The 14,847-nt window shown below is 40.9% G+C and overlaps 1 protein-coding gene across 19 annotated transcripts in view; it reads left to right on the top strand.

Moving 5' to 3' along the window:
• DOCK9 (dedicator of cytokinesis 9) overlaps positions 1–14,847 on the top strand; it is a 297,694-nt gene that overhangs the window by 176,777 nt on the left and 106,070 nt on the right. For all 19 annotated transcript variants that reach the window (XM_079902765.1, XM_079902766.1, XM_079902763.1 and 16 more), the window contains exons 13-20: positions 13–135; positions 3,555–3,637; positions 4,229–4,351; positions 11,642–11,721; positions 11,802–11,989; positions 12,125–12,190; positions 13,309–13,401; positions 14,428–14,551. In XM_079902765.1, coding sequence (XP_079758891.1) covers positions 13–135; positions 3,555–3,637; positions 4,229–4,351; positions 11,642–11,721; positions 11,802–11,989; positions 12,125–12,190; positions 13,309–13,401; positions 14,428–14,551 — 880 coding nt within the window. The remainder of the gene's footprint in view (positions 1–12; positions 136–3,554; positions 3,638–4,228; positions 4,352–11,641; positions 11,722–11,801; positions 11,990–12,124; positions 12,191–13,308; positions 13,402–14,427; positions 14,552–14,847) is intronic.

Raw genomic sequence — 14,847 nt, 5'->3', positions numbered from 1 at the left:
TTTGTTCCCTAGGGAATATTTTCAGTCACGTGCCCTCATCCTGATATATTTCTTGTGGCTAGAATTGAAAAAGTGCTTCAGGGGAGCATCACCCATGGTGCTGAGCCCTACATGAAAAGTTCAGACTCTTCTAAGGTACGGATGACCTGCATGCTTTGTGATGATTAACAGCAATCAGAAAAAAATGCATATAGAAATGCTTAAAGAAATCACAGTTAAGCCATATTTATGTTCTAAGAGATGTAGACTAGTCTCATAGATTGTCTTATAGTTAACCTGTGTGTCCAATTTTCAGTGAAAAGTAGTTCCATGTGTAAATAAAATACTTCATTTGCCTAGACTATCCTGACATCCTGAAATAATTGGCAAAGGAATTTCCAGCTTAGTAGTAAACTTTCTATCATTAAAAAGTACGTATATTGTATTTAAATAGAGTTCATTCCATTTGTTGGCATGTCTCCAAGGTCCTGGAATTATAAATTTGGGTCCATTTACACTTAAATGTGAGACTGGAGACTAGGAGGTGACCTGGCTCGGATGATCTAGCCGATAGTGTCAGCAGATTTTGTGTTTTGTCAGGTGGGGTGGGGCTACGGTGGCAGAGGTGTTGTGACATTAGGTGGAAGAGGGAAAGGAAACGTACAAGATGTATGTTTGGTGTGTTTTCATTACTTTGGTGTTTGTTCATTACCTGGGGAGTGCCTAGGTGTGGACATACAGTAGAGTTATTGAATATTAGAAGTCATCTAGGCCAAGAATACCTTTCACACTCCCCAGAGCTGAGGTTTATGAAGGTTTAGTTACCTGCTCAGTGTCCCACAGCTGGAGTTGCCAACTGGCACTTGACTGTCATTTTCTAGCACATTGAGCTACCTGGTCAGCTGTTGAGTGCTGTCCTGTGCCAGTTTTACAGTACTTTTAGTTATTTAAAAAGAATTTTGTATTAGTGGTCATCTGAGACCCTGATACATTGACATGGACTGGTCAGCAGTAGGAGGGGACACCTCAGAGGCTCTAACTGGGGTTTTCTGAGTGATTCAGAGCTTCCTGTCTTCCTCTCTTTGGCCACTGTACATCACAGGTGTGTCCACCAAGATGCAGGACGGTTTTTAAAGAACAGGTTCCAGGAGTCAGAGACCTGGGTGCTGAGCTCCTAACTAGCCTGGATACATCATGTCACCTCTCTGGGCCCCAGATGTTCCATCTGTAGTTGAAAGATGATGTTGCTACCCCCCACCACCACCTACATACGAGACAGTGCTATGGGTACTAAATCACTGACGCATATAGGAGGATGTCATTATCAATTATTACAGCTCCAGTCAAGGAGAAGCCCATTTACCCAGGCACATGGCTTCAAACATATGCCTTTCTGGCTGATAAAAAGCAGAGTAAAATTTGGTCTCTGGAGAGAAACAGTTTTATTTTTAAAATCAAGTCTGTAAAACCTTGGATGAGAAGCTCTTTTAGTTGTTTGATGGTTTGATTAATAATCAATGAATGCCCAAGATAAGATCTACTCCCCCGCCATGTATGCAACACATTTCCAAGTTTGGTATGCACCAGCTTTGCTACTTCTGCCTGCCACGTGCATGGTTTGAAATTTGGCAGCTGACGCTGGTGTGAAAATCACATACCCCCCAGGCTAGATGCCACACTTTCCAGGGTCCGTTGAGCATCTGTTGAATTTGCTCCTGCTTCATTACTTATGGAACGTAAGGCTCAGCCATGCGTTCACACCTCCAATGCAGTAAATTAAAGCAGAGATTAAGACTCAACCATCTCATATAAAAATAGGAGCTTCGGTAGAGATTTTGCTGAGGGATGATTTTTTCTGTATATCAAAATGTCTCTTCATGTTTTCCAAGATGGTCTAGAACATCATTTGGAGGAAATTATTGTTTTGGAGGAAATTTTTAGGAGTAGTCTCTGTAGGTGTCCACCACGAATAGATTTTCTAAAAAAGAAAGAAAAGCGGGGGGAAACCCAAAGGGCAAAATTGAGTTTTTCACTCTGACTTTTATATATATTGTATTCCATTTATACCCTCAGTAAGTCTGAGAGTTCAGTCCTTGTTCACTACAGGTGAGAGTGAAACTTATTTGAGGCCTGTTTTGGCTTTAAATTTTACGCAAATATTGCATTTTACTCCACAGCATAGTCATTACTGTTAGAACCTAAAAATAATCATTTCTACCTGAAAATGTGTAAGTAAAAATGGCCACCCCAGGAAGGCAGACCATTTACTCTATGATCCCCGAGTCCCTGCATGGACATGCCGCACTTGAAGAAGAAAGGGAGGGGCTGGATGAGCTCCCGACACCTGTTTGAATCGAGAAGTGTTTTCCAAGTCATTCATGAAGGCAGCAGTTCCCCCCCACGGTTACGGTAGAATCATCATGTTTAGTAACTGGAACGGATAATAGCAAGTCTAGCCCAAGCTCTTCATTTTTCGGGTGGGAAAGTAGAGCCCAGAGAGGTTTAGTGCTCTAGACTCACACAGCTGGTTTCAGTTTTACTCAGAGACAGAGAGCTCTATTGTTGTCCTTCTGAGTCTTCTAGATGAGCACTTCTCAAACCTGGCGCACACAGATCACCGGCGGTCTGGTCAGAATGCAGGTTCTGACTCAGGAGGTCTGGGGTGGGGCCCAAGACTCTGCATTCGTGACAGGCTCCCAGTGGGGCTGCTGCTGCAGCTCTGCAGAGCACACTTTAGTTCACAGGCACTAGGTCACATTTCCCAAAATTGGTTTGACTCCGATATACTTAAGTAATGTAAAAGACCCTTCAGCCCCCCGCTCTGACTCTGAATCAGTCACATCTTGTAGTGCTAGCAATGCAGTATTCCAGAAGAAGCAAATTTGGGGAAATTGGGTGTCATCTGCTTTAGCAATAGGGGTATAGTTGATGAATAGACCTGCCATGCATACATAGGCCAAAAGCAAATCTGCTTCCCTGTGCAGTATAGAGTTAATCCAGCCACCCGCAACAAACCAAAATTAGTCATTAGAAGTGAAAGTAATGGTAACTTATACCTAGAAAACAAGAACATAGTGATTGAAAACACTGGCCTAACTTAAGTCAATACCTGTAATGTCTTAATAATGAATATATATCCCCCAAATCTGGGGAGTCTGCATAAGTCAGTACACATTAGGAGTCAGGAAAGCTTAGTATTTTCATTAGTATTCTCATTTAAACTCTAGTAATGTGATATATTTTGGCATGAATACCAAGTATTAGTAATTATTAATAACTCAGTGGACTCATAATATATAGCCCTTAGTCATGAAGAAATAGAAAGGCCTGTGAAATGGCATGCTTGTTGCCTGTGAAGACCAAAGAAAAGACATACATTTTGGAAACAATTTTCATTTGATAGTCTTTGAAAATCACTGCTAGGGAATGTGAGAAGCAGAATACTCTGCACTGAGTATAAATCCAGCCACATTCACTGCAGTAAGGTGTGCTTGTCCATGCATCTGATACTACCATAAGAGGTTGTTTAGTCTGTGGGATACAGTAACTCATGGTTTTATTCTGATGTCTTCAAGGTTGCTCAGAAGGTGCTGAAGAATGCCAAGCAGGCATGCCAAAGACTAGGGCAGTACAGAATGCCATTTGCTTGGGCAGCAAGGTAAGGAGAACATCTTTTATTCCTTTTATATGGATACAGATATATGGAGATAGATAGTAGACAGACAGACAGACAGACAGACTGACCTATTCTGTTTTTTTGTCCAGAGACAAAGAGGATTTAAATATGTAAAACTGAAAAATAAGTAAGCTCCATATCTGAAAAGTCCTTTACTAGAGACACAGAGAGGAGAGACGCTAGCTGGAGGGTAGCAGTGTTGGCACTGGCAGGATGGACAGGAGTGTTTGTTGCAGAGCAGGGATTCCAGGTTCCAGCCACATGCCTCCAGCTGGGAGTGGGTGGCAGCCCAGTGAGGCCTGCAGATCCTCTTTATTTGTGGTCTCTATTTCTTAAGCATTTGACTGTGTATGTTATTTCCTAAGCACAAGCCATTTGCTGGAAATGTTTTCTATGTAAATTGAGTTAGTTGTGTTCATTCTCATAAATATATGCCATGTCTTTAGATAATGAGATTTCTGTGGGCTATAGCCAGTGGAATAATAATTAGTCTTCACATAGAAACCGGAGTCAAGTTATGGATTTATTTTGGTCATTTGGAAACAGCTTAGACATGTTGTTTTGCTATTTCAGGACGTTGTTTAAGGATGCATCTGGAAACCTTGACAAAAATGCCAGATTTTCTGCTCTCTACAAGCAAGACAGCAATAAGCTATCCAATGAAGACATGCTCAAGTTACTTGCAGACTTTCGGAAGTGAGTCTCAAGGCCTTACTTATTTCCACACCTGAAAAACAGAAGTTGTTCAGTGGAAAGGGAGAAAGCAGGAGCAGTCTTTTCAGTTGCTCAGCTCATACACCAGGGCGTGTTGGATGAGCATGGAACTTTTCCTCAAGTCCTTGAGCAGGAAGAAGGGGCTTAAAGTCGTAAGAGTTACCTGGTTAATTTGAATTGTATAAAGAATGTTATTGGTGGTGCTGTGAAGGGTTTGTTGGGTAGAGATGAGCCCAGGGAGGAAAGAGACAATTGAGGAACCTTTGGCAAGAGGTGGGCAAGGACTCAGCAAAGCCATCGCAAGTGGACATAGGAAGAGTAGGAAATAGGACTAGTTCACGTCACGTTAGACAGGTGCAGTTACTGGGTCTTGGCTTCCTGATTGGGTATTAGGGTGGAAGGAGAGAGAAATGGGTGGTAGTCTCAGGTAAATAACTCCCAGTTTTCTGACTTGCACGATGGAGTGATTCGTGGTACCGTTAACTGAATGGGTGATGGGGGCAAGGACAGTAACTCATCTAGTACTTAACAGTTCACAGGCATTGTTCTAAGTGCTTTACCTATGTTAGTGAGGATATTTGTTTCCTAGAGCTGCTCTCACAATGCACCACATATTGGGTGGCTTAAAAGAACAGAATTCCAGAGGCTAGAAGCCTGAAGTCCTGGTGTTGGCAGGGCCACGCACCCTCTGAGATCTCTAGGGGAGGATCTGTCCTTGTGTCTTTCATCATCTGGGAGCCCCAGGCATTCTTGGGCTTTTGGCAGCATAACTTCAATCTCTGCCTCCCGTCTTCACACGGCTGTCTTCCTGTGTGTCTCTGTCTATAAATTTCCTTCTTCTTATAGGAACACATCATATTGGATTAGGGCCTAATGACTTCATCTTAACTTGATTACATCTGTGAAGATCCTGTTTCTAAATAAGGTCACATTCATAGGTTCTGGGGGCTAGGACTTCACCATCTTTTCAGGGAACACAATTCAACCCATGGCAATAGGGCAGAGAGAGGCTGAGTGAAGTGTCCAGCACTGTACAGCTGGTGGCAGTCAGGGGACTGAGGATCTGGGCCCTTAACCACTGGGCTGTTCTGGTGCTCCACTGTAAGAAGTTCACTGCTGAACCCATGACGCGGATTTCCGTTGCTAGGGACGTGGGTTTTACAATTTCTCTGGGAAAATTCTGGGAAGGAGACAGAGCTGAGGGTATTAATGAAATCAGAAGAAGAGCCAAGAGCCAGCCAGTAACTATTCTATACCTTAGGTGCCTTTCAGTCTGATTTTTTTACTTGAAAAAAATGCATTTCAAAGTAACTATATAAGTTTACCTAGAATTCAGAATGGCTGTTTAGCTTTCTTTAACTTCATTTTCACCTTTTTCATCTCTCTCTTGTGTTTTTTCAGAATTCTAAATAGAGTCATAATTAACATCTTTCAAAAACCTTTACTTATTGGTAATGGGTAGTGTATTGTTATACATACTGTGTTGTCATAGAGTATTGTTAAGTTTTTATTTGATTTTCATGAAGTTTTCAGCCTTGCTTATAGAATAAAAAAGGTTGATTTTTAAAAAAAAACTCTAGTCACCTTTAGTTAAATAGATTACAGTTTTCTCTCACTAGCCTACCATGCTATTCTCAACACTCATGATGTAGGTCTCTGTGTACTCACTTAGGAAGGTGAGCTCACTGTATTGGTAAGGAGGAGAAAGTATATCTATGTGACATCATTTTTGTAAAGAAACTATTTCATATATTTCTTTTTTGTATATAAATGAAGAAATGGATAGGCGAACAGCTAGCTAGATGGAAAGATAGAAGGACATAAAAATAGTCATTTGGGTTATACACCAAATGGTAGTCATGATTATCTCTGAGGGATGGGTTTATGGGTGATTTTTCACCTTCCCCTTTGTAGCTTTCCATGATTTTACATGAACTTTTTTTTTTAACTAACATTTACCCATATGTTCCAACAAAACAGGTTGTGAAGTTTTTTGTGTGTGATGGGGGTTGGGAGCCCTGTCTCAGAAGTCACTGCCTAGGCTGGTTAGCTTGAAGCTCCCGCCACAGTGGCTGCTCTTTGGGGGTGGCCCCAGCTGAAGGTCTGGCTTCCTGGGTGGAACCTGGAGGGTGGAACTTCACAGATTCATCAATCAAAACATGATCCGAGCAGAGAGCCTGTGACCAGGCAGCAAAGAGCAAAGCCTCCACTGGTCCCGAGCACAGGGTGGGTTCTCCCTGCACAACAGGCCTTCAGTAGGAAGGGTTTGCTGGGAAGAGTGTGGTCCAGATGGCCAGCAAGAGACTCAGAAACCCGAAAATAGAGACCCAATGCTGTCAGCAGCAGAAAATGCAGTGGCATGAGGAAAGCTGCTGTCCTTTTTCAGTAAGCGTCCAAAGAAGTGCCCGTGTTTCTTTTTCACAGTTGAGTTAGGGGAGTGGAGGATCCCTTTTTTCATTTTTTAAAAAACCTTAGTGTTGCTCTTTTTCTTTCCTCTTTGTTTTCTTTTCTTTTTTTTTTTTTTTAACAAAGAATAATCTCATATCAGTGGCTTGGGCACCAGCTTGGATCCAAAGCTATGGTTTCTGCTCCCATGATTGTCTCAAAATGTCATTTGACAATGGATGAGAAAAGTGTTCTGAAGCTGCCCTAGTGTCTAGAAAACAGCTGGCAAAGCTCATCAGCCACTTTGCCCCTCTCCCTTGTAGTAATTATGAGAGGGGACATTCCACGATTTAGTAAGAAAACAGTTCTGTCAGATAGATAGTATTGCTAACATATGTGCTCCAGGAAGTATCTATCCAAGAAGAGGGATATGGTTTTTTATGTTTGTTTGATTTGCTGATGGCTGTGTCTTGTCTTATTTCTGCAGTGCATCTGAAGGCAAAGTATAAAAATAGAACATTTTCTTTAAAATGCAGACCTTTTTTTAATGCTACCATATTAAGTAGTTTAGGTAATAATACTATAAGGGTTTCTGCATGAGGCTTACATATTTGTGTTTATTTGTACCTCTCTATTCTGTGTACCCAAGTTTGACATTATTATTGTTCGCAGCCTAATCCGTAAGTCACTTCCGTGATGGGAGATCTCAGGCAGGTCACTTGGCCTCTGTGCTTGAGTGTCCTCTTCTTTTTTTGCGGTACGCGGGCCTCTCACTCTTGTGGCCTCTCCCATTGCGGAGCACAGGCTCCGGACGCGCAGGCTCAGCAGCCATGGCTCACGGGCCTAGCCGCTCCGCGACATGTGGGATCTTCCTGGACCAGGGCACGAACCCGTGTCCCCTGCATCGGCAGGCGGACTGTCAACCACTGCGCCACCAGGGAAACCCGCGTCCTCTTCTTTTTAAGGGGGGATAATAATAGCCCTGCCTCCTAGAACTGTGGGGGGAATAAGTGAGAATGCCTGTCAGGGTGATTCCTCTCACCGTGAGCACTGATCTCATTCCCTGTTCCTTCTCAATACGTCTAGACCCTCCAGTTTTCAGTAGACGTTTGTATACATGCTACGGAAGTAGTTGCCATCATATATCTTAAATAGTTGACAGTATCTGCTGGATTTTTGGCTTCTTGAAGATGGGAATCAGATCCTGTTTGTCTTCTGTCCACGGTGCCTAGTGTAGTGCACATTGTAGCACAGCGTAAACACTTGATAGATGCTTATTGAAATTTATCATAGACATAAGTTCAGTGGTTTTGTTTAAACAAAAATATCTCAAATTTCTTTCAATCATATATATATATATATATATATTTACGTGACAGAAGAGCTTTTAGGGAATATTTCCTTTTACAAAATGCAGTTAGAAGAGTAGACTCACACCAACAACACACCCAAGCATGTCTGTATTACCAATTGATCACTTTAATGGATCAATATAGAAAGTAGGGAAAGGAGGGCCAAGCTCCAGAAACACAAAGGTAAGGACACCAACCCTCTTGGCGTGGGATGACTGCTAGTTTGTGATATCATTGCCCTTTCCTCTGGGGGAGTGGTTGAACCAGCAGGAATGTATGGGCAGTGGGAAAAGAAAACCTTTCCTTTTCCCAAGAGAGGGAGTTTGAGCCTCACTCCTAAGTTCACATGTAGACAGAAGCCGTTTCCAAATGCCAGGCTCCGTACATGCATCTCCATTACACATTTATTTAATCAGTGAAGTTTTAAGATGGGTTTTCATGCTCAAGCATTCTTTTACAAGTTTTACATAGAATGTAGGTACTAATTTTTAGCCTTAAAAAAACCTCCAAACTGATTTCAGATATGAGAGAATTCTCTTTGTGCAACACATGCTTGCGCACATAACCCCACCCCCCACCCCATCACTTTGGAAATGCACATATAAAAGGCCGTAGAATTTTTGATGTGTGTGACGTTTTGATCTCTAATAAGCCAAGTTCAATAAAAACCATAAAGTTTTGAAATAGGATTAAGATTATGTTTTAAAAAACTGAGTTGGTAGAAACAGCTTCCACAGAGTCCCTGTGCTACCTGATATGGAACTAAGCTCAGATCGGTGCTTGCTTGGAAATGAATGGAAATAATGCCACTACAGAGTAGCAACTAGAAGTAAAATCTCTCAGTAGAGGGAGGAAACAGAATAAGAAGTAAGTATAGTTAGACATAGAAGTAAGTAACACATTGTAGAAAGAGTTCCAGTGAATGAAGATAATTTAATTAAAATTTGTTGCTTAGAAATCCAAATCTCTCAAACTTACATGGGCATGATGTCATAGTGATAATCAAAAAAAAAAATCTTGAAGAAGGTATATATTTATCCACAGGTAGAAATAACTAGGAAGGGGTGAAATATAGTACTCTCGAGTACTTATTGTACATTTAAAAATATCATTTACATTAAACATAATATTTCTGACTCAAGGAAGCAGATACAACTCTGTAGGTGTCTCTAAGATTTTGTCAACACAGAGTTTTATGGTATGTTGCAGAGTTAAGTTGCTCAAATGACGAGGTGGAGCAAGGCAGTATACGTCAAGAAAATTTATACCTGCATAGAAGCCCCCTGGTCTGAGGGATGATGCCCCAAGAGCTTTGGGTAAAGGTGAGGGAGGCTCTGGTGGAGTATCATTGCGGTAGTTAACAGTGCTTGGGAAGCCATTGACAGCTCCCAGGGAATGATTGTCGAAGGCACAGTCTTCCTGCTAGAAGAAAAGGGTATTGTGTTTGTGAACAGATCACACAGTGGCACAGGGACAAAGTATCGGGGTAGTGCTGGACGGTACCTGGACATCTTTTGGCCAGCAATCTTTTTAACTGAAGGCAGAATGATGAATATCTGTTGACTTGCCTTCCTGACAGTTATCTCTCTCAGGAGTTCAAGGAATTGTTCATTTAAACTCAGATGTAAACAAAAGACAAGTGGAAGTGAGAGGAACGCTGAAAGAAAGTGATTGTGTAAGTTGGAGCTGGTGATGGGCAAAGATGACTATGCTCAATGTAGGCTGTAGTCATATGAAAGCAAGAATTTGAAACTGTTAGGGACCTCCTGGTTCAGATCCACAATACCACAAGATATATTTTAAGTTACATGTGAGATTGCTTAAGACAACAATAATGTCTGAGGAATCTTAAAAACAGGAGTTAGGAACTTTTCAAAACTGGGAACAAAACCAAATGCTGAATCTTGGCCACTGAGCTGTGCTGTTTCTTGCCAGCGTTCTCAAAGACATTATTAAACAGGTGGCCGATGAAGAACCAGGAGGCAGTGTTCTGTGTTCTAGGAACAAGTCACGTCACGTAGAACAAGTTATCCTAGCCAAGTTTCTGCTTCTCTGTTTTTGATTGGGTTGCCACGCTGGTCCAGCAGAGGAATGCAAAGTGTATATTCTAAGGTGACCGACGGGTCAGAGGAGTGTAGCGCATGTGAGAGAGTGGACAGTTGTTCAATGCTGGAGTGACCAGAAGCCAGGAGGCGTGATGAGTGGCTAGTATCAGTCTGGCGATGGGCCTCTAGAGGTTTGAGAAGGAGCTGCTTCTTGCAATATTCTGTGCATTATCTTCATCAATGACTTTTATGAGAATGTAAAGTGCTGATGAATGTCTTCATGACATGAAGCTGTTAGGCATATCTAATACATTAGATGTTAGAATCTGGACTTAGGAGGGTTTTGATCAACTGGAATGACTCGATCATAAAAAGATAAAATTTCACCGAGACAAAAATCAAATCCTGTTCTGACTTCTAAAAACATAATTGTATAAATACAGGATGGAAACATATAGCACGATAGTGAAGCATATGAAAAAAAAATTAGGGAGTTTAGGTGCTTGTAAATTTAACGTGCGTCACTAGGGTGGCGTGACTGTTTAAAAGTAATAGAATTTTGGCTGCATCAGTAGAAGGGTATATTGTTCAAAACCAGACAGCTGCTCTACCCCACCTGGGCAGACCACACTGGACCTTATCTATGCAGTTCTGGGATCCATGATGTAAAGGGGATGTTCTTATGTGAGAGAAATGGCATTGGAGGGAGATGCAAAAGGACTGAGAATCCAGGACTTCAGGAAGGTGTGATAGCTGTTATAGATGGTTAAAAGTGTTACACAGAGAAACATAACTAGGCTCCTTGATGAGTGGAAGCTTCAGAGAAGTGAATTTTACCATGCTGTGACGAAGAGCAGTCTGGGTATCGAAACGGCTATGTTGAAGATTTCCATTTCACTAGGAAGGGCTGAGGCAGGTCAGGAACGTCACAGAGGACATTCCTGTATTGGATGGAGTCAGACCAAATACAAAAACCAGGCATTTCACTGAGTACCTTCTTTGTATCTGGCATTTCACTAGACATTGGAGCCTAAGATGGCTTCTGAATTTTCATGAATCTACATGAGCCAAGAATGTATGCTGAGGATGGAATGGTTCAGGAAAACTTCTGCTATAACATTTTGCTAATATTCTTATCTGGACTTGTGGTGTCCAGCACAGTAGCCACTAGCCACGTGTGACTATCGAGCGCTTGAAATGCAGCAGGTCCTACTGAGATGAGCTGCAAGTGTAAAATACACACCTGGTTTCGAAGAATTAGAACGCACTTTTTATACTCATTACATACTGAGATAATATTTTTTAAATGTTGGGTTAAATAAAATATTTTTAAAACTAATTTTTACCTGTTTCCTTTTACTTTTTAAAAACGTAGCTATTAGAAAGTTTAAAATTACTTTTATGGCTTGCAGTATATTTCTCTAGGAAGTGCTGCTCTAGAATTCAGAGCTAACCTAACCTGTTTGATTTTTCTCTTCTTTCGTTTGTAGACCTGAGAAGATGGCTAAACTCCCCGTGATTTTGGGCAATCTAGACATTACAATTGATAGTGTTTCCTCAGACTTTCCTAGTAAGTGTAAGTTCTGTGTAATAAACAGACAAGTGTTTGTTTGGTTTTTACTTCAATTTGTTTGTCTTTAATTTTTTTAGATTATGTCAATTCATCATACATTCCTACGAAGCAATTTGAAACGTGTACTAAAATGCCAATCACGTTTGAGGTAGAGGAATTTGTGCCCTGCATACCAAAACACACTCAGCCATACACCATCTACAACCACCACCTTTATGTTTATCCTAAGTCCTTGAAATATGACAGTCAAAAGTCTTTTGCCAAGGTGAGTGCAAAGATTGAGGTTTTATTTTTGATACCCAGCTCTCTTAGGTTTTGGCTTCTCGTCTTCTTTTATAGATATTTACATACTTTGGCTTTTTCTTTTCTTTTTTTTTTTATTATTTAACTATCGCTGCAGGCCAGAAATATTGCTATTTGCATTGAATTCAAAGATTCAGATGAGGAAGACTCTCAGCCTCTGAAGGTTTGTATTTTATGTGCTCGTAATTTTCCATTTTAAAAATGCAGTTGCATGATATTGTACAACTAAAGGGATTTAGCACATTTTAATTGACACAAACACAAAATATGTGACATCACAGAATATAACCACATATGCTGAACCTTACAGAATTTGGAATAATTGAGTTCTTGCTCTTAATTGATAATGTCTGTTTCGTTATACTCTTTAGGGAGGGGGTTTTCTTATACGTATTCAATTCAGTAAACATATCATGCACCTAACTTGAAAATGTTTATTCTAGTATGTAATAATAATAGTAGATTATTGGTGATGTTTATTGAGTGCTTGTTATATTCCAGGCTCTGCTCGTAGAGCCCTATAGGTAATTAGACTCCTTTAATGCTCATAACAGTCTTTTGAGTTAGGAACTATTATTATCTGAATTTTTTTTAGATGAGGGAACTAATGCACAGAATTTAAGTGAATTGCTCAGGGCCATACATTAGTGGAACCGGTGTTCAAACCCAGGCATTCTGGCTCCAGAGCCCAAATTCTTTACTGTAACTGTGTGGAAATGACTTTCCAAAAAGGGAAGGAGATAAAGATGCAAAGAATATAATATAGTTTTTGCCCTCAAGAAATTCACAGTTTAGTGGGAAAGGCAGTCATGGAGGAAAAGCTCCTGGCACACAGAAAGTACAGAAATGGTTTTTTGGATGAAACTGAATAATTAGTATAAAAAATTGCCGAGGGGACACAGGAAGGAATGAATCATTTCTTGAAGGATGCATGAGAGTTTGCTTGCTGTACATGGGAGGGAAGGTCGTTCAGACTGAGGGTTTGTGTCAGCAAAGGCATGGAGGTGAAAGTGAGCAGTGAGCAGGCGTTGTCCAGGGCATGGAGGGGTGGGGGAGGGGTGGGGGAGGGAGTGGAGGGGAGGGCTGGGAGATAAGCCAGGGGCGGGTAGGATCTAGGAGTAAGAGGGCTTGTGGGTCTGGAGTCTTGTAAGCAGGAGAAATCCATCAAAGGTGGCTTAGTTTATGCTGTAGGAATGCTGCTTTCTTTACAACACATCTGTGTTTAATTTCTTACTCTATTAATTGAAGACTGGTGTCTCCCTTTGCTAATTCTTATTTTAGTGCATTTATGGCAGACCTGGTGGGCCAGTATTCACAAGAAGCGCCTTTGCTGCAGTTCTACACCATCACCAAAACCCAGAATTTTATGATGAGGTAAGTGAGGTTTTCAAGAGAAAACCCAGTTTAACCAGTTTTAAGGAAAACTCCACTTTCTTTGCCTAGTAAACCAGAATTCAAGAGAAGCTGCATACTGAAATTACAGTAATAGAACTAAATGTTGAAATATTTATTTGACATAGTTTTTCTAATTATAAAAGTAACATTTATTATAAAAAATAAGAACTTGGAAAATGCAGATAATATAGAAAAGAAAAACTCAAAATTCCTCCCGTATCCCTACCACAATTAATATTTCTGTTCAAATGCATACTTAAGTATAGTTAAATACTTGTTGGACCTGAGAATCTTCCTTTCTTATTTTTGGGTTTCCTTATGTAGAATCACAATGCAGTTCATTAAAACTACTATGTGAATCCTACATTTAAATGTTTAGACCTGGTTTTTCATTATGCCTTGGTTGTGTTAAGTTAACGAAGTGGTTTCTGTCATGAGTTTTCCAGTTCTTTCTAGAGTTGAAATACCAACTCTCCTGTTTTTTGGTCAGTGAATGTTTTTAGTCCATTCAGGCTGCTGTAACAAAATACCACCAACTGGGTGGCTTGTAAACAGCAGATATTAATTGCTCGCGGTTCTGGAGGCTGGAAGTCTAGGATCAGGGTGCCAGTATGGTTGGGTGAGGGCCACGTCCCAGGTCACAGACTTCTCAGTGGTGTCCTCCCATGGCAGGAAGGGCCTGGGAGCTGTATAGGATCTCTTACAGGAGCACTAATGCCATTTATGAGGGCTCCATCCTCATGCCCTAATCACCCCAAAGGGCCCACCTACTAATACCATCACATTTGGAGTTAGGATTTCAACATATGCATTTGTGGGGGACACAGACATTTAGACCAGTACAGTGTATTAAGGATCCATTTCTTCCTTAGCACAACTTTACAGCCTCAGCTCTCTTTAACTGCAAACGTTAAATCAGTTTGGAGAGCAAATACACGTTTGTACCTGGGTGACACGTGGTTGTTTTGGAATATAAAAAAGATTGTTATTTTGTCTTCCTTGCAGATTAAAATAGAATTGCCCACCCAGCTACATGAAAAGCACCACTTGCTGTTCACATTCTTCCACGTCAGCTGTGATAATTCAAGCAAAGGAAGCACAAAGAAGAAGGATGTTGTTGAAACACAAGGTTTGAATTTCATCATTCCTTTGATTGTTCACAACTTACACATCAGGTTCTTAAATTTTGTCTTGATTCTGAATTTGCATCCTTTTGTTAAGGTGTTTTTAGATGACGTTTGTAAGGGTAGCATGCCCGGCTCACATACATCCATTTTATAGGAGATAATTTTAGAATTCTAATCCCAAAGAGGCCAGCGTACATTATAGACGCTGTTCTGCAGAGACTATGTTCAGGGTCTTTTCAGTTTCTTACTGATTGGTATTAACAGTTCTTAAAGATCAGGCAATTTAGTAACATGGCTG

Source organism: Stenella coeruleoalba (genome assembly GCF_951394435.1).
Source record: "Stenella coeruleoalba genome assembly, chromosome: 18".
NCBI classification, from domain to species: Eukaryota; Metazoa; Chordata; class Mammalia; order Artiodactyla; family Delphinidae; genus Stenella; species Stenella coeruleoalba.
This window is presented reverse-complemented; position numbering and strand designations above follow the sequence as displayed.